The sequence below is a fragment of the Amblyomma maculatum genome, chromosome 10, assembly GCF_055883805.1.
Source record: "Amblyomma maculatum isolate TAMU_Amacu chromosome 10, ASM5588380v1, whole genome shotgun sequence".
In the NCBI taxonomy this organism is placed as follows: Eukaryota; Metazoa; Arthropoda; class Arachnida; order Ixodida; family Ixodidae; genus Amblyomma; species Amblyomma maculatum.
The window spans coordinates 39,976,552-39,994,231 of record NC_139353.1 but is presented as its reverse complement, the minus strand read 5'-3'; the positions used below and the strand labels follow the sequence as shown (position 1 = coordinate 39,994,231).

Sequence of the window (17,680 nt, the reverse complement as noted above, 5' to 3'; positions counted from 1 at the left end):
TTTTGTGAAATATTCCTGGCTCATGTGTTCCGATCCTTTTTTGACGTGAGCTGAGCTTCCCACTATATAACATGTTGATGGTATACTACAAGGAATGGAAGCCGCCTCAACATTAGGAAGTAATTAATAGTTGGACAAAGCAATTCTCATGGCTCCGAAATAGGTGGTAAAGTTATTTCAGCGGGTTCCTTTGTTTCGCCTCCGGTGATACCGATCACCAAGACACTGAAACGACGCCGAAGGAATGCTTACCAGGAGCAAACACCTGTAGCTGCTGCAAGTTTTTCATGACTGCAAAAAAGGCTGCGCCACGTGTGGGGATGATATCTCTAAATTATCATGGGTGTATTTTTAATTTATGAACCATGTGAATTTTAAGCAGTATTGAATGTTCGAAGTGTCTCAGTCAATAAACTTTATTGCATAATTCATTTTATTTAGGATGTGGCCTGCATCAGAGATATTTTGTCAAGCCGAGGTTACTGTAAAGAACGGCATCTGTGGCTGCATTCTGTTCGAATGCGGGTTGCTTTTGTCGTGCTTTGCGAGGTCTCATCGGGCACGACGAACGAACGGTGACGAGCGGCACCATTTGTCTCAACGATCACCTTTGATGAATTCTGTGGTGGAGTTTGAAGCTTGCTTCACTCGAGGTGTAGTTGGCTAAGAAAAAGGAAAATCAAGTATCTATTAGCTAAGTATCGAAGGCAATTTGAAACATCTGCCGGAACATCTGAAAAGAAACTTGTCTTTGTTACTGCTATAAAAATGTGTGAATCGCGAATTGTTTTTCCTCTCTGGAATTGGAATACTGGTTGTAGGGAGGACAGGAGGTCCTTACTCATGCAAGCTAATTTGCATAATATGTAGCACTTCTGCAAGCGAAGGAAATGGATGAAATCACGTCTTGACACTTATTGCATTCACATGAAATGATTGCGCAGAGACTCACTGAATACTTTTTGCTCATAAGCAATGTTGCGTGCAATGTGTGACAATAAAAAAAAAAGCGTATCATACATCCCAAATAGAATGCCTTGTTAATGCCCATCCTACTGCCATCTAAAAAACTCTTATCCAGGGGCAATGTTGAGACTTTTATAGAGATACAAAGCAACCCCCAGCAGGTATAATTTACTGCCATCTAACAGACGCCTGAGACATTTTCCAGAACGCATTTTAGAGTTAGCATCTTTAACGTTCTTAGAGGCACAAAATGTCTGTATCGTTTGTTTCTGTATTCTCGTCAGAGCCCCTTAGCTGCAACGTGTGCTATCGCCCTCGAACAAGTGGGTGAGCACACGTCATAACGAAGGCCAAAACTTACGCCCAAATTTCTACCTGAGATATTCTCATACAGAAGCAAAAATATTATACTTCTAAGCTGGGTATAAGCTAACCTAGCGGAGAGAGCAGAAGCGTCAGCTGAAACAAAAATTACGTGCTTTAATTCTACTCGTATTGTCCGTTTAGTTCAAGTCGCTGGCAACACAGTGCTCCATACGGTGGTTCGTGAAATGTTGGCCGGTGTGCAGACTCAGTATTCAGAAGCGCGGGGGCTTGGCTGTCTGCAACTACGGTGCCTTCTGCGATGCCTCCCCATGCCTACTGTAATGCCAGAAATGTGAAGCGAAGGGGTGTGGGACATCGTCGTCGTCATCATCATCGTTATCAATGAGTATCATCATGCCTTGTGTGTTCGTTCCGTGCATCTCGTCTGTGGGCGTGTCAATAAGTAGTACTGAGGTTAGTTGTTCATGGGACGTTGATTAGAGAGCTTACAAGCGACTAGTGTACTTGGAAAATTACATGCATTCTGAAACGTTGTAAAGGAAGGCTCGACGGTGTTTACAACGCCAACTTCACGCGACTGGTTACAGAAGGCCGCATCACTAGGACAAAAAAAAAATAGCTGATGAACAGCCGCCTATTTATATGGCGTGGCCAACACCAATTCAAAAGCTGTGTTTAATGGCATCCTAAATTCTCCTCACAATGTTCTATACACCTTTTGTTTAGATACGTGCTCTTGGCGACAGGATAGAGTGCGACACCGTTTCGTGTCCACGTGACGGCTTCTTGTTCGTACGCACCGTCAATTATCACAGGCACTTCCTATATTGACTATGAGTGGACATAAGCGTGTAGCAACGGGTGGGACTTCAGGACTTGCCACCCTGATTGATATATCATCCTACATGCAATGTCGAGCGAACAGCGGGGAAGAGTACCCATCAGTGTGCGCCAGAGACCAAAATCTGGCCACTTGCCTAGTACCTTGAAGCAGGGATGAACGCTAAGCGAAATCTACCTCTCTAGTACCTCAAGTAGAGTCGGGGTGGGGAAACCGGGCTTGGGGACGGGGAACTTCAAAAGCTGCTTCATGAAGACGCCGGAAACCCGGCAAACGCCTTGTGGTGGTGGAATGATATTGGGGCCGAGGGCCGCACATTCGGCTAAGAGCGAGTGCTCGCCCTCTAACGAGATCCGGAAGGGAGCTTGACGCAAATTGTCAGTCAAAATCCTAAGCTGCCCAGATTCCCTGCCTAGCTCCCATAACCCTGTCCTTATTCCTACTTCCACTTCCACTTCCCCTATAACCTATCTCCCCCGTTACGTCCCAGGGGAGGTACGTGGGGTCTCCTCGGGCCCTCTTCCTCGGCTACGGGTCGCTGAGTAGCATTCCCCTCTTTCATTTAATAACTTCCAAACAAAAACTTTTGTCCGGATGGACCTGTTCATTTTTATCGCCAATTCCGGAACTATCTCTACTCGCGATACATTAGTTGTGCGGGGAGAGTCTGTCTTCGTACTCCATCTTACTCAATGACCCTAGACTGAATAGAATTTCGGGAGCGCAGTTATTGTGCCCAGATTTTCATCCTTACCTTTGCACGTGGCCTCACATTCAAGCAGAGTTTTGAAACTGTTCTTTTTGCTCCAGAACGGAGAGTACCAAGAACTTTTGCAGGTGTCACTCTCGATGTCATAGTAGTACTTTTTCACAAATCCTAGGTTGTTTTTGGGGCCCGGTTGCACGCATCTGCTGCCGGAGTTTACTGCAATGGATGTAAAACAAACAAACAAACAAACAAAAAGGCTAGCGCATTTTGAACATTTGCGCTTTTGTACCCGTCTGCTTTTGTGATGCGATGATGGCGATGAACAGCTATATTCAAGTGCAGACTGTGGTGCCACGGGGAATCTCGAACTGGCTATAGTAGACAGCTTGATTCCAGTAATTAGAGTCGTTTTGTTAAAAACGATAAATAATAAGGCAATCGGTTGCTTTGTGCACACTGAGCATTTCTTAATTGTTTTTTTTTGCGGTACCTCAATTGCTTCCAAAGTAAATAAATAAAGAGAAAATGGAGGGGTCGCTTTTCTTTCAAAAATTATAATATTTGAACAGTAAAATGAATAATTCGATATTTGTGGTGACAATCCGACTTGGGTATTGTATTCATATGACATATTGTAATGGATATCTACTGCAGAAAAATAACAAAACTAAAGACTGGTAATGGTATACCTTTTAGATCCAGACGGAGTTGGTTGCTTTTACTAAATGAAACGCATTATTACATTTCCAAACCACATATGTTGATAGCCGTGCGTTAAACAAATTTTTTGCTTCAATATGTGCACCTTTGTCCGTTATACTTTGCTGTGATGCCATTTAAAACACCATTATCCTCAGCGGTGATATCTTTCATAACTAACAGCTTCCTTATCTCTCTCTCTCTGTTTAGTTGTACAAGTTCCACCATTTGTAGATCGTTTAGTATCTGTAAACCTATAGATCCTGCAGGATCTATATGTGTTGATAGGTTCTGCAAAGCTCTTTTCCAAAACTGTAACGAATGATTGCTGTCTAGGAAGCGTTTACAGGACACTTTACAATTCTTAGCCTAAACTAGACTAGTTAGCATGCAATTTAAAAAGGTACCACTTACGGCCGCAAGTCTTCCAGCACACTCTTGCGGAGGCGAACTTGTTGGGATATCCATCGCAGCCGAAGTAGACAAACCTTTCACACCTTTTGTTCTTGCTGTTGTATCCAAATACTACCTGCTTTGAAGCATTAGGGCAGCGCTTACCGTGGTGTAATGGGTAGCTGCACGTGCTTTGCAGGTATTCTGTGAAAGGAGAAAATTACACATAGTGGTGGCATTTTCATAAAACACGCGTTTATATCAACTTAAACTATTACCATGCGCCTAATATTTTCGTTTGCTACCATGCATGGTACAATTCTACTTGTATAGCCTTGCCTCTTGACGCTGTAGGCCCCACTTCCGAAATGGTAACTTTGCTCTTAAACGGCAACATGCAAAACTCCTCACCACAAACATGCTTTCACATAAATATCTAAGGCAAATACAGATATAGAAAGCGTTGTTGGGGGTCTTAAGTACAAGTTTGAGCGTGTTGTTTCATTGTCACACAGAAAGCAAAGCGCAAAAAAAGGAGGAAAAGACAAAGGACGAGATGAGGACAGGACAAGCGCTACTCGCAGTAAATATTTGTTGATAGTAGCGCTTGTCCTGTCCTCATCTCGTCCTGTGTTGTTTATTTACGCTTTGCTTTCTGTGTTAGGAACAATTTCGCGTACTTAAAAGCAGGAGCATTCTACGCCAGAGTTAGACTGGTACTTCATTTAAAATGATGATCGATTGAACGTGATAACTAATTATTATGTGTGATTCTAATTAAAGTGTTCTATAAATTATCTTCATCGCCTTTTTCGTTTTTACAAATTATAGTTCACGGCTATCTCTACGCAGTGCACGTTGACATTCAAATAGCATGGTCGCACATGAAGCCATAAGAAAAAAATGTTACTGGAGCTCATTAATGTACTCGCGAACACTTACTGCCGCAAGTTTTCCAGCATTCGGATTCGTATAGAAAATTGTTTCCATTTCCTCCGCAGCCTTCGTAGTCGAACGCTTCGCAGGCTTGTGTTTTGCTGTTGAACCAGAAGTTCTGCATGCGGGAGGGCACTTTGCAGCTGCGACCGGCGTGTTTCGGAAGGAAGCATGGATCTTGAGAAAATTCTGGGGAAGGAAAAAAATCACAAAGTCGGATGGCCTGGTCTGAAATAAAATTATTTTAACGTAGATCTTAGCAGTACAAGGCAGAGTGCTTTAGGTCCGCTGGTACCAAGGATACGGCTTCCAGTGAGCCTCACTCGTACGTTGTGATCACATTACTAAAACAAAGGAAAACCTGTCGATTGTGCCTGGAAGCCATCCGGTGTTGATCAAATTAAAGCACCCTTGTTTGCAACTTTAAAACTTCCAGTTCAACTCGACGGGTGCACTGGTGAAAGCTTAAATTGACAGTGAATCAGTGTCTGCGTTGCTGTTAGCAAGAGCTGGCGGGTTCCATTCCGGTACTAGCAGTCATATAGCGATGGTAAGAAAATGCACAAATGATTGCATACTCCGAACCTCTATGAAGAACGCAAGGTAGACTGAAAAGAATCAGAGCCCACCACTAAGACACACCGCAAAGCGATGCTCTCCTGCATAGACAATCGATAGTCTGTTCGATATGAAAATCAATAGGTAGATGAATTTATTGAAAGGAAAAGGCAGAGAGGTTGGCCGGAATAATTCAAATCTGGCCTGCTACTCTGCACTGGGGAAGGGGAAGGAGAGAAGAAAGAAGGTCATGATGGGTGACGATGTGGGAGAAGGCATATAAAATACATTACAGGCACAGTATCTTGCTTTACAAGCGCGAATCAAGTCCGCTGGCGCACAAAAAACGGCAAAGAGCACGCACTGCCTGGACACCCTTTCCCTTCTCCTGTCAAGCAAACAGCAGCAGTTCCTCTGGCAGAAGCCTCTTGTCCAAACGCTTCAAGGAAGCGGCTAGCACACTTCTTTCGCACGCATACGCTGGGCACACAGATAATATATGGTCCACAGTCTCTGGGGTGCCACAAGTTGAACATTCCGGCGAGTCCACCTGTTCAATTAAATGCAGGTACTTGCGCGTGAAAGTCACGTTTAAACGAAGTCTATGTAGCAAGCATGCCTGATGACGCGGTATATCACACGGAACATAAAATTTCAATGTTCGATCGAGCCTTCGTAGACGAAATTGTCGGTCGTCTGGCTGGGCCCAGTAAGCTGCTGTAGCATTCTTCATACAACTCGTAAGAAGGCACGTCGTATCCGCTCTTGAAAAAGGCACAGCTGTTTGGAGGCCATTGATAAGTGCGCTTTTCGCTTCAGCATCGGCCTGTTCATTTTCATGTAGCCCGCAATGGGTAGGGATCCATTGAAACATTATCATGTGGCCTTGCAGCTGGGCAGATGTGAGGAGCTCCACAAAGTTTAGTGCCAGGGACTGGTAGGCAGTGTGGAGTTAGTTTTCCAGAATTTGCAATGCAGTCTTTGAGTCCGTGAATATACACCATTTTTGAGGTCGTTGCCCACGTATGTCGCGAATAGATTCCCGAATGGCTACATGTTCAGCAGCGGTTGATGTAGATTTATTCGGAGACTCATTCCCAAAAGGAAATTTACAGTCGTTTTCTGAGCTGTTATGACCACAGCTGCAGCGGATGCCTGTGCTGATACAGATCCACCGGTGTATACGTGAATATAATTAGGACATTCTGACCAGATGTGCGCCAGAGTAAGTTGTTTGAGTCCACTAAGTGACACCATTGATTTCTTCAGTATTCCGGGAACACGAAGGTGCACCAAAGGTTTATCCATCGTCCATGATGGTTGGGCGGGACGATATGGGAGGGCATATCCTGTCGGTACTTGCGACTAATGGCAGCGGAGTGCAGTTGTAAAACTTCAGTCCGGCCGCTCATCCAGAATCTTGCTGAGTGGGTGAAAACGATGTCTTGTTAGTGCTCGTAAATATACACGAAGTGGTTCGTGTGACAAGTATATGGATATTAGGCGAGCATGTGCCTCTTCAATTGTGCCTTTGCTGTGCATCTGGGCAGCCCAAGGCATATTTTCAATACCTGCGCTTGCACGCTCTCTAAAGTCCGCAAGCAATGAGTACTAGGAGACTGTACCGGATGGAGCCAACAAACAGAGTCTCGTAAAGCCATATTAAGGAGCGGTCAGTTGGACCCCATTTGATGCCACCTATGAAACGAAGTACATAGAAAAATAATTTAGCCTTTTCTTCACCATAGTAATATGTTTCGACCAAGATAGTCGTTGGTCAATAATTACTCCCAAGAATCTGTGCCTGGAGACTTACGATATTACGACTCCATGAAGAGTAATCGGGTAGCGGCTGACACATTTTCCCGTAAATGCGATCACTGCACACTTTTCTGCCGCTAAAAATAAACCTTGAGGCCCTAAGTGCATCGATGTCGATGACACAGCTTGATGCAATCTCGCACGTAGTTGTGGGCGCGTCGAATCAGAAGCCCAGATGCAGACGTCGTCAGCATATGCACTTATGTGGATGTTAGTTGTCAGTTCACTCACCAGGCCAATTAGAGCAACGTTAAATAAAGTTGACCTGTGGACTCCTACCCTTTGGAACTCCACGACCGACCTGAAAGCGGGTAGTATCTCCTTCAGGCGTAGTCATGTAAACAGAGCGGCCACTGAGATAGCTTACAATCCACAAGAACAGCCGGCCACCAACTCCCACGTCGTCAAGTCCATCAAGAATAGCTTCATGGAGGACGTTGTCGTAAGCTCCCTTTATATCTAAAAATGCAGCAGCTACTAGTCGACGGTGACGCTTTTCGTGTTCTACTGTTGCCACAAGGTCGATGACGCTGTCGATGGAAGAGCGTCCCCGGCGAAATCCAGTTATCATATGCGGATAAAGATCATTACTCTCTAGAAACCACTCAATTCTTGCCAGCACCATTCGCCCATAACTTTTCCAACACAGCTTTCTAGGGCAACTGGCCGGTATGAGGTAAGTTCGAGAGGGGGCTTTCCATGCTTCAAAAAAGCAACTAGGCGGCAAATCTTCTAGTGTTCAAGAACAGCACTAGAAGCCCATATATCATTGAAATAATTAAGAAGTGCAGTTCTACCATCCTTGCCTAGGTTTGATAAGGTTGAATAAGTAATCCCGTCAGGACCAGGTGCAGATGAATGCCGACAAGAAGCAAGAGCGGCGTCTAATTCAGCTATTGTAAAGGGCAAGTCGTATTGATCAATCGGCAAAGGTGGCGTAAAAACCTCTGAAATTGGTAACTGTGTTGTGCCCACAACTATTTTAAAAAAACCTTCAGCTACGTCAACTTCACTGCGGCTTTGATAAAGGGCCAGGGCATATGAAAATCAAGTGTAATTCACTATCAATGGATTCGTTGCTGCAGTTGCTGTTTTGCAAGAAATAAGAATCACGCGTCTTATGGGGTTGCTGGGATGCAAAGGCGCTCGCAGGCTCTGGCTGCTATAGCTATTGACGGTTAAAAAGGAGGTGCCTTTATCGTCGTGGCCGTGAGACCTTAATTTAGTATTTGTTCTATCTTGTTGGGCACGTTTGGTACTTTACGATCCATGTTTGAATGTTTTCACGAAAGCAATGGGTAATCGGCCAACACAATTTACTAGCTGCAGGCTACAATTAGTTGATGCGATTTCTGGGTGGTTAATTTCAAATATGTGAAGCTTAACAAAGAATTCCATTTGTGGTGATTTTATTCATTCGTTCCATGCAAAAAAAAAAAGCAGTTTATTGGAACAGGTCCAAAAATGAAAATTCGAATATTATAGGGAATGAATAAGTAGAATTAACGTCATCATTTGTTACATAATAGTTGCAGCTTATATGTATATTCCAGCTATATTTGATTGCTAGTAAAAGTAAGGTGGTATTCACCTCAGGTGTCCTGTGGTGTTTTTGTGGTGTCCTGGCTTTGTTTTTAAAATCCTATTTTGAAAGTAAATTAGGGTTCTCTCCAGGCTTCAGACATTGTTTCATATGAATGAAGAACTGAGAACGTCGCTTTCATTTTTTATATGAAACTGAGCTTTTTTGGGCTGAAGTTTATGAAATGTGTGTCCCTCTTATCTAATATAGGGTTTTTAATTGCGTGTAATCTGAATAAATATCGAATATGGATTCAACAAACTGTTTCCTGCCCGCCTACTTGCTGCCCCAAAATACGTTAAAAGTAGAAAGGCTGTTTGTTTAAGTGGGAATACAAGAATGCATTGCGTTTGAAGGACCAAGTTTCTTCGGAATGTGGTAATACAACTAAGAAAACAGTGCCAAAAATTCCGTAAAAACACAAACACGTGCATGTTTTCAACAACAAGAAACAAGGGAATTAATTGAGAGTAGATTAACAAATAAATGAAGACTTACTTCCACACTGCCTTTGGCACTCTTCTTCAGATGAGAAATGGTTTTCATTGTGTTCACAGTATACGTAAGGCACGCATCTTTGTTTCAACGAATCGAACCGGTACCCTCTAAATCCAGCTCGACAAGTTTGTTTCCGTTCTGGTAGGGCACATACTCCAAGAACAAGGTCTGAAAAAAAGACGTAGTCTATTATTTATCAATTTAAAATGTTAAACACGTGGGCAAAATATCTGTCTAGTCGAGGCATAACTTACAGGCAAAAGGGAGGCATGTCTCCAATCGAGAATTTCGTTCGAAAACAATTAAGACGAATAAAAAATATAAACTAATCGATATACAACGTTCCTCAAGTGTACATGGGCTTTGCTGTGTAGCTTAAAACAGAAAACAAAGCGTTTTCCCGGACCCTCTCACTCTCAGGTACGCACACCTATGGGATACGCCAGCAAGCTGCTCAAGCAAGCCAGCAAGCTAGTCACCCGTGTGCTGTGCGATGTCAGTGCACGTTAAAGAACCCCAGGTGGCCGACATTTCCGGAGTCTTCTACTACGGCGTCTCTCATAGCCTGAGTTGCTTTGGGACGTTAAACCCCACAAACAGACCAACCATCCCTAGCGATCCCGCTCTACGAGTTACTGCCATAGCTGGGACTTGCATCTCCCATTATCTACGCCACACTTCCCATTCCGTACTCTCAGAGCCAAAAATATCTTCACTCCCAAAGTAAACGTTCCAACATTTGGTATTCATTTCAATCTGTACACTGGAATGCCCGTTCTCCTCTGCAAGCGAAGTGCGTGGGTTTTTAAAATAAAACAGTTACATTTCCTGGTCATCTTCCCTTTTTCATCATTTCAATGATTATTTTACAATGATGAGGATCCCACTATTGCACTCTTGATACCGCTTATTACATGAAGATAAAAATATTTCGCGAAATGGGGACTAGATCAGGATCGCGCTGTCTGGTAGCACTTTAGTTTTATAAGAACTTCAAAAAGACGGTATAATAAATTACGGATATTTAGCGGAATATTTAAAGTCAGGCGAAGAACATAAGCTTACGCAGAAAAAGATGCTAAATAGATGTTAAATAGAGACACATATTACTTTAATTTTGTTACGAAATGAGTGCACGTAAGCGCAGCCACAATGATAATGAGCGTGTTTATGACGTTAAATCAAGAGCTAGAAACAAGTGCACCTGGTCGGCACGGGAAAGCGAACTTAAACACCTACGTTTCAAGAACTGTCCCTTACCTCGACATTTCTTCTTGCATTCCGAATATGTATTGAATCGATTGTTGTTTCCTCCGCAGCCACCATATTCAAATTTCTCGCAACGAAATGAGGTTTTATTGTAAAACCATTTCTTGAATATCGCCCTGCATTGTCCGGTTTCTGGTTCTTGTTGGCATTCTTCTTCCGTCAGCACAGTTTCACTGGAAACGCTGGTTCCTTAATGGAAGCAGATTTTGATATTAGCTTCAAGGAAAACAGGCACTGGCAAAAGTCATTAGCTTGAGAAGACGGGACGTGTACGACTGCCAACAAGTGCAATTTGTAGAAACCTGAATATACACAGTGAAGTCGAGCACAGCGAAAGTGACTTGTACTTTGTTTTGATGAACACTCGTGACGCCTATGGTCAAATATATAAAGCTTATGGTTAAGAAGGGTAATTAATTACTTTGTTTTAATAAACACTCATGACGCCTACGGTCAAATATATAAAGCTTAAGGTTAAGAAGGGTAATTAATGTAGGATCATAGTTAGCTTAATGAGCAAACTAACCCTGATCGTAAACAGTATTTTGCTTAGTATTACTTTTAAAAAAGTCGTATTTGCATATAGTATCAAAACTAGTAAACATATTTTGGCAATAAGGCCTGCAACAATCGCATGCGTTCGGGGTTTCAGGGCGTAGCCGAAAGAGAAAGGAAATCTTCGCGGAGGGGAGGGATTTACCTGCTAGTATGCATATGCAGAGTGCAACGCAAAGCTCTTGCTTCATGATGAGGAGTGTTGGTCCTTCAGTAAAACGTGGCACGTGGCAGGCTGTGCAGGGACGATATTATATATATTCGAATGCAGCAGACTTCCGGGGCTAAAAAACAAAAGAAATGGCGAGGTGATCTCGTTTCAAACCTAACTGCGGCTACAAAATATTGCTTGTCGTGTGATCTGTTCTTTGAATCATGTTCGTTTGGCACTTGTTCACATGTGCAAACAAACAAAAAGTTGGACATGACTTGTAGGTGTTGCCGGAGAAAGCAGTTCCAAGGACTGTTTCTTAGTTTGAACGCAGATGGAAAACCTGTCATACATGACAGGATGACCAACAGACCCTTAATAAACAATGCGTGAACTTTTGCGCTTTGAAACCACATATTCATCTCCGGGTATATCCCAAATAAGTAAACAAATATTTCCCTGGTGGGCGCCGTTCTGTCTGCGTCGTTTCTTTGAAAATGTTCAGTGTTCATAAGGTCGGGTAAAGCAAAAGTCGCCATGATAACGTACTGTTACTATGTCTGTCTTGTGCACCCTGACAATTTGAAAGGTTTCCATTTTGACATTACTCTAGCCTATACAAGTTACTTCGTTAAGGTCTCGTCACTTCCTACGTCACTATATATGTGATATATATTTATATATGTTCTAATGAAATATTCCGTTATATTCTCGGAGGCTTCCATGGAAAGAATCGCTGCGATGGATGTCGGCATATCAAACGCGGATCTTATTGTTCATCAAAACGAAACATGCATGTCTTCAAAACCTGCTCTTCTTTGCGTGTTTCGTAAATGACAGCCTCTGTGCACCCGAATTCAGTCACGTGGAGCTAGAAAACACGCTATTTTTCTGCTTGTAAAATTTTCCTGTACGCCTGGTATCGAAATGAAGCGCTAGAGCAGGGGGTTGCTTTTTTTGTATAAAAACGTCATTGGCTTTGCATTACGTGACAATTTTCTTAATTACCGCATATGCATATCTCTAATTGTCCACTGCCAGACATTCTGTTCTCCTGCATCTGTCCAACCTTGCCTTTCGGCAGCGGCGACCATGTTATATCCGCCAACTTCCGAATTTTAGTGCTCTCCATCACTCTATTTCCCTTGCTATGCTTCGCTGTTACACTGAGACACCATTTGGGCGATGTTTCTGCAATTGTACATGCATGTATTGCTCGAATGTTTAGCCTCAATCTATCGAAAAGCTGAAACAGCTGATGAGCTGCGCTCAAATTTCGCATTAGGAAGTAACATGCATTTCTAGCTTTCTATGCTTTTCGATCGCATCGTAAAGAATGCCTCGCTTCCCTGCTTGCAACAAAGAGAAATAATGCCATCACAAATTGCGTGACAATTGTTCTTGACAGAAAAGCAGCCGGAGGAAGGGCGTGCCAAATGACCTGCCCTATTTCTATCGTGCACTCCGTAATAACATTTCTGTCTACCACTTATCATTTGAGTAGTAGGGCAGTCATCGTCAATAAGAGCGGAATGTCATCCTCAATCCCTCTGCTTTCCCGATTAACATTAATTCGTTTATACACTTCTCACCTTTCCTTCGTTTCCAGTTGACATTTAACTTAATTAGATGGCTCGCCTTCCTATCGCCGCTACATCGTGCCTACCATAGTAATTTTAGATCGTGCCCGATGACAGTTAAGGCGTGCAATTTGAACTCATTTCGTTTTCAGTCCAACTGTACGTGAATTTATATGTACGGCCATGGGAGGAGGTATTCATAATTCGCAAGCTATTTCACTGCTAGAAGTGAATTGATAGCTGCGTCCCTCTCACCCTATTTTTCTAAACCATCTGCCACAGCCCTTATTGCGTGATCAACCATTTGCTTCTCTCCTATGTTATTGTATGGGCATTTGCAATTTAATCTTTGCAAATTCAACATTTTCACAAGACCATTTATTCCTGCAGTCATCATGATTTGACGAATATGCCTGGGCTTGTGCAACCTTTAACCTGTCTCTTTTATCCTAACTGCAACGTGTAACATTCTTTCGTGGCAGCTGTAAAGCACTAGTATCCCTGCACTCATAACTATGAAATGTATGAATACTACACCGCAACCAACTGCAAGATTTTTTTCGCTTGAGTAAATGGTCACAATTCCGTAAGATGGGCATTACGTGAAGTATATACACTTTTGAAACAGAAAAAACAAATTCGAGGACACTTTGGCGGCTTAAGTAATGAAAGGCGAAAGCCTGAGTACTGCCTTCTGCTATGCGACTGTTCCGCATGTAGCGATGAATACTGCTACGAGTAAAGCGAACCACTACTCTCACATTCTGCGAGCGCATTTATTCAGTGAATTCTGCTTGACAGCGGCGAGATTGCGCTCCTTCCATCTTCGCAGTTGTTCTACGTTTGCTGTTGTGTGGTTGATTTGACCGGGTGCGCGACATTAAGTAGTAATAATTAATTAATAACACAACTGTAACTAATTAGTAATTATTTATCCAGTGAATAATTACCAATTAGCAGTGCATTAGTCAATTAGACATTATTTTGGATTACTAATTGGTGATTAGTAATCAGTAATAATTTAATTAATTAATTATTATATTAGTAATTTGTAATTGTGTGACATATGGCCATATAAGGCACGCATTCGCGCATATTGTGGTGGTGCTCTGTGATTGGTCGAAACCTCCGTGACGTCATACCGTCTCGACCAATCAGAGCCGCCGCAAAAGCGTGACACTTTTGCTGACGACAACGATGAGGCAATAAAGGCTTTCGTCTTAAAAAACCTCTTATCTAGCAAGGTTTGATCTGGCGCCAAATCATTTCCTGTTTAAAGAGTTTGGAAACGCGAACTTTTTCCGACGTGAAAACAAGTGCAGGGGAGGGAGGGAACGTCGAATGCTTACGTATTGCAGCCCAGCGCTTCTCCAACCTCTGGACTATACTCCACATATGAACACGTGTACACCGCGCCATTGATACCGAAATCGATTCTGGGCTTACTGCCTTTATCGGCACCCACATTTGTTAGCGACATCAAAACCGTGTACGACAAGTCATGGCCGGTTGAGTCCAGTACCTATAACCACAACGATTGATGAATGGAAAGACACTATAGCATTGATATATGTGAACTCACCGTACTTAAACGCCAGGAAGATTATTTTAAGATCGATTGCGAAAAGCTCGTTTTTTCTTGCTTTTTCATTAAACAATCTTGACGAGAGGGTATATGTGAAAAATATATTTACATAGGTGTTCCAGGACAGCGCGTCCCGCGGTCTGTTTTCCCGCAGGTACGAACAACAACTTTTAGCAGGCACAGCGTACGCATATTTGTCACACAGCGAAAGCTGATCAGTGAAGACTGTAATGGACCGTGAAGACCGTAATGGATCGTCTAGACCGTGAAGACCATAATGGATCGTGAAGACAGCGAAGACCGTAATGGAAACATGCTGACATTCTTTAAAAAATTCAATACTGTTTAGTGGAAAATAAACGCATGAGCGCAGGTCAGGACAGTAGTCGTGAGAGAAGAAAGGGAACATCGATAGGAGTTTTTGAGTTCCCTGCAAAATCCCTGCAACCACAAAATTCATAAAATTGGGTGTAGGTCGGATAAAATACAACATATCTATAAACTTTATAGCGAAAGAAAGTTTAGGTAACATTTCAGCTCACAAAACATGATAAGTAGATATAGTTATTCGAATTCCCGGCAGCTGCGTCCGCTCAGTGGAGGTGAAAATCAATACGCCCATGTGCAGTGCACTTTCAGGGCATGCTAAAAAATACCAAGCGGTCAAAATTTCTGGAGCTCTCCACTACGGCGTCTCTCATAACCTGAGTCGCATTGGGGCATAAACCCCATAAACCAAACCAAACCAAACCAAACCTAATTGCACTACAAGATGTCACGTGCACAAGATTGAAGAGCTTCATAAAAAAATGAAGGTATAGCCATCAATATTTCTGACACGTCGTTATAAGACATTTTGAGGTGCTCAGTGATAATTAAAAAAAAAAAAAAATGCACGTGACGGTTTCCGCCCAATACCGAAAATTGGAGGAAAACCAAGTTCATAATGGAACTTCCGAACATTCTTGTCGGCATAAAATTTCATTTTCCAAGCGGCAACTACTTGCAACATTCTTGTTGCATAGCTTGTACAGTAACCGAAGTGCAGCTTGCTCGAAGATCTACTCCTAGGAAACTTTTTTTTTTTGCATTGAATTCACTGTTCAAAGTTAGGCCGTTGAAAGAAAAAAATAATGCTCATGAAATTAGTTACTCTCGATAGACTTACCTCTGAGGCCTTTGGCACTAGGCTGAAGAGCAAATGAACTTCGGTAGGTAAGCGTATATCTCGTAGCAAACAAGCATGGAAACCGTCCCATATGTCTCCATTTTATACCTTTTTTATCTCTCCGACCGCATATAGGAGGAATGTGAACCAAGACGGGTGCGTCACTGTCCGTGTGAGTAGACTGCTGCGTGTTATCCGTCCGTGCCTAATGGATTGCCTTTATCACCGCTCGCAATGTTTATTATCTCTCACGTTTTCCTAAAGGCTTGCAGATGACCTTTTTGAATATCAGCTCCCTCTGACGTTTGCTTCACGTCATCATTGCTCGAGTGGCTCGCTGTTGCCCTTTGACCTAAGACTACATTCGTTCGTTGTAATTATGATCTGGCCGTCACTAACAGGTTCTCAGATACTTTTGTGTAAGTTTTTGTTTTGAAGTCGATAAAAACTGCATCGCCTGAGCCACTCGGTGATAGGGGCGTCCATCTTCTGTCAATGGCTTTAATCTTTTTTGGAAAATGATGTCAGTCGAGTGTGCATTGTAGCATTGTTACTCTGTTGACAAAGTTCTCTTTTTTTTTCACAGCGCGGCGCTAAAGAGCTTGTTGCGCAAACAGTGCTGCGTCGTCCGGCATCGGTCTGAAATAACGATACGAGATTCTAGAAATGAGATCAACAAATCAGGGGAGGGACCTAATGAAGTCAGACTTGTCGAGGTGTTGGGGATTTCTGATTGTGGTGGTAAGGGGGAGGGTGGTGTCGGAGATTTCCGGTGTTGGGGATCCAACCTAATCCCCCCTGCCTGCCAACCGAGCACGCTACATATGGGCTACAGATACATTTTTGTTTAACGATGGCCGAGAAAATGCGTTGGGGGATGTGTGTGCGCGCGCTTGTGTGTGTGTGTGTGTGTGTGTGTGTGTGTGTGTGTGTGTGTGTGTGTGTGTGTGAGTGAGTGAGTGAGTGAGTGAGTGAGTGAGTGAGTGAGTGAGTGAGTGAGTGAGTGAGTGAGTGACATAGTAATCGGTTCCTATGTACCGGAGGGGTGTACAGTAAATGAGAAAATGAAGAAAAAAGCACTATTCTGTTTCAGTGAACCTCGAAGATGAAGCTTAGGCGACCTCGAACTTTATTCTTGACTAGTTTACGAAGAAGGTTTAGAATGCGCAGTCGAACAGTCTTCCGGAGGAAACGTAAATTGAAGTACGATGTAGACAGAACCCTCAGATCCTAAATCTTTTATGTGAGAAAGCGGACAAAGGAGAAAGATAAAAAAGGAAATTTTTAGGTATCGTGCCCTACAACCAGCCGTAACTGCAGTTTTGTCAAAATAGAAATTAGTTTTTGTGTACTTGCTCTCGATAACATTAAAAACCCTGTTCGCGGGAAATTTCGGCGTCAGCGTTGTGGTTTTCTGTCGTACCGACAGAAAATTATGATGTTAGTACAGAAAGTTCTGTTACAATAGGTTGCCTGTCAAAAACCGCACAGGAATTATGTCTTAAGACCAAAAATTGTTCCGCAGTTTTTCCCACTAAGGATTGCGACTTCTTCGAACAATAGCTTGCGTTCTTTTTACAGAATTCGCAATGCTCGATCAGCTTTCTCGGATGAGCGATAGAGATACAGTTGCTGGCATATCAGCTTGACATTCTATATATGTAACCACCATCCTTTCAGCTTGACATTTTATGTATGTAACCACCAGTCTTTTCTAGATACTTCATTCCGCAGGAAAGCGGCATGCAATGCGCAACACCTGAATGTCGACGTGACCTATCTCACCTAATCAGGCATTTCGTGACTAACGCGAAACACCCCCCCCCCCCTTTTTTTTTTTTCAATATGTCGCCTCTGCAGTATTGCAACAATTCATATTTAACCAGCCAAAAGACGAGACACAGCAAAGAGGAGGACAGGACAAGGCTGGACTATCAACTGAATGTTTATGATCGGAAGAAAACAACGAAGACTCCTTCCGAAAAGCTCGCGCACAACCCAACCGGTGGAATGCAAGACATTGGGAAGAAGATGAAGACGAA

At 42.9% G+C, this 17,680-nt stretch overlaps 1 protein-coding gene and 1 long non-coding RNA gene across 2 annotated transcripts in view; one reads left to right on the top strand and one right to left on the bottom strand.

The window, feature by feature from the left end:
- Positions 1 to 17,680, top strand: part of LOC146176217 (uncharacterized) — a 213,261-nt gene that overhangs the window by 88,003 nt on the left and 107,578 nt on the right. The window lies entirely within an intron of this gene.
- On the bottom strand, positions 375 to 15,772 carry LOC146176219 (tissue factor pathway inhibitor 2-like). The gene is made up of 8 exons (XM_084582526.1): positions 15,639 to 15,772; positions 11,300 to 11,438; positions 10,591 to 10,788; positions 9,331 to 9,498; positions 4,878 to 5,060; positions 3,957 to 4,139; positions 2,889 to 3,059; positions 375 to 663 (listed from the first exon to the last, which is right to left on the bottom strand). The coding sequence occupies exons 2-8, from the start codon at positions 11,343 to 11,345 to the stop codon at positions 605 to 607; spliced, it is 1,008 nt and encodes a 335-aa protein (XP_084438652.1). The 5' UTR covers positions 11,346 to 11,438; positions 15,639 to 15,772; the 3' UTR covers positions 375 to 604.

Coding starts and splice junctions, on each gene's coding strand:
- LOC146176219 (XM_084582526.1), bottom strand. CDS start 11,345: ATGAAGCAAGAGCTTTGCGTTGCACTCTGCATATGCATACTAGCAG. Junction 10,789..11,299: donor CTGCATATGCATACTAGCAG/GTAAATCCCTCC, acceptor GCTTCCATTAAG/GAACCAGCGTTTCCAGTGAA. Junction 5,061..9,330: donor GTGCCAAAGGCAGTGTGGAA/GTAAGTCTTCAT, acceptor TTCCTTCCCCAG/AATTTTCTCAAGATCCATGC.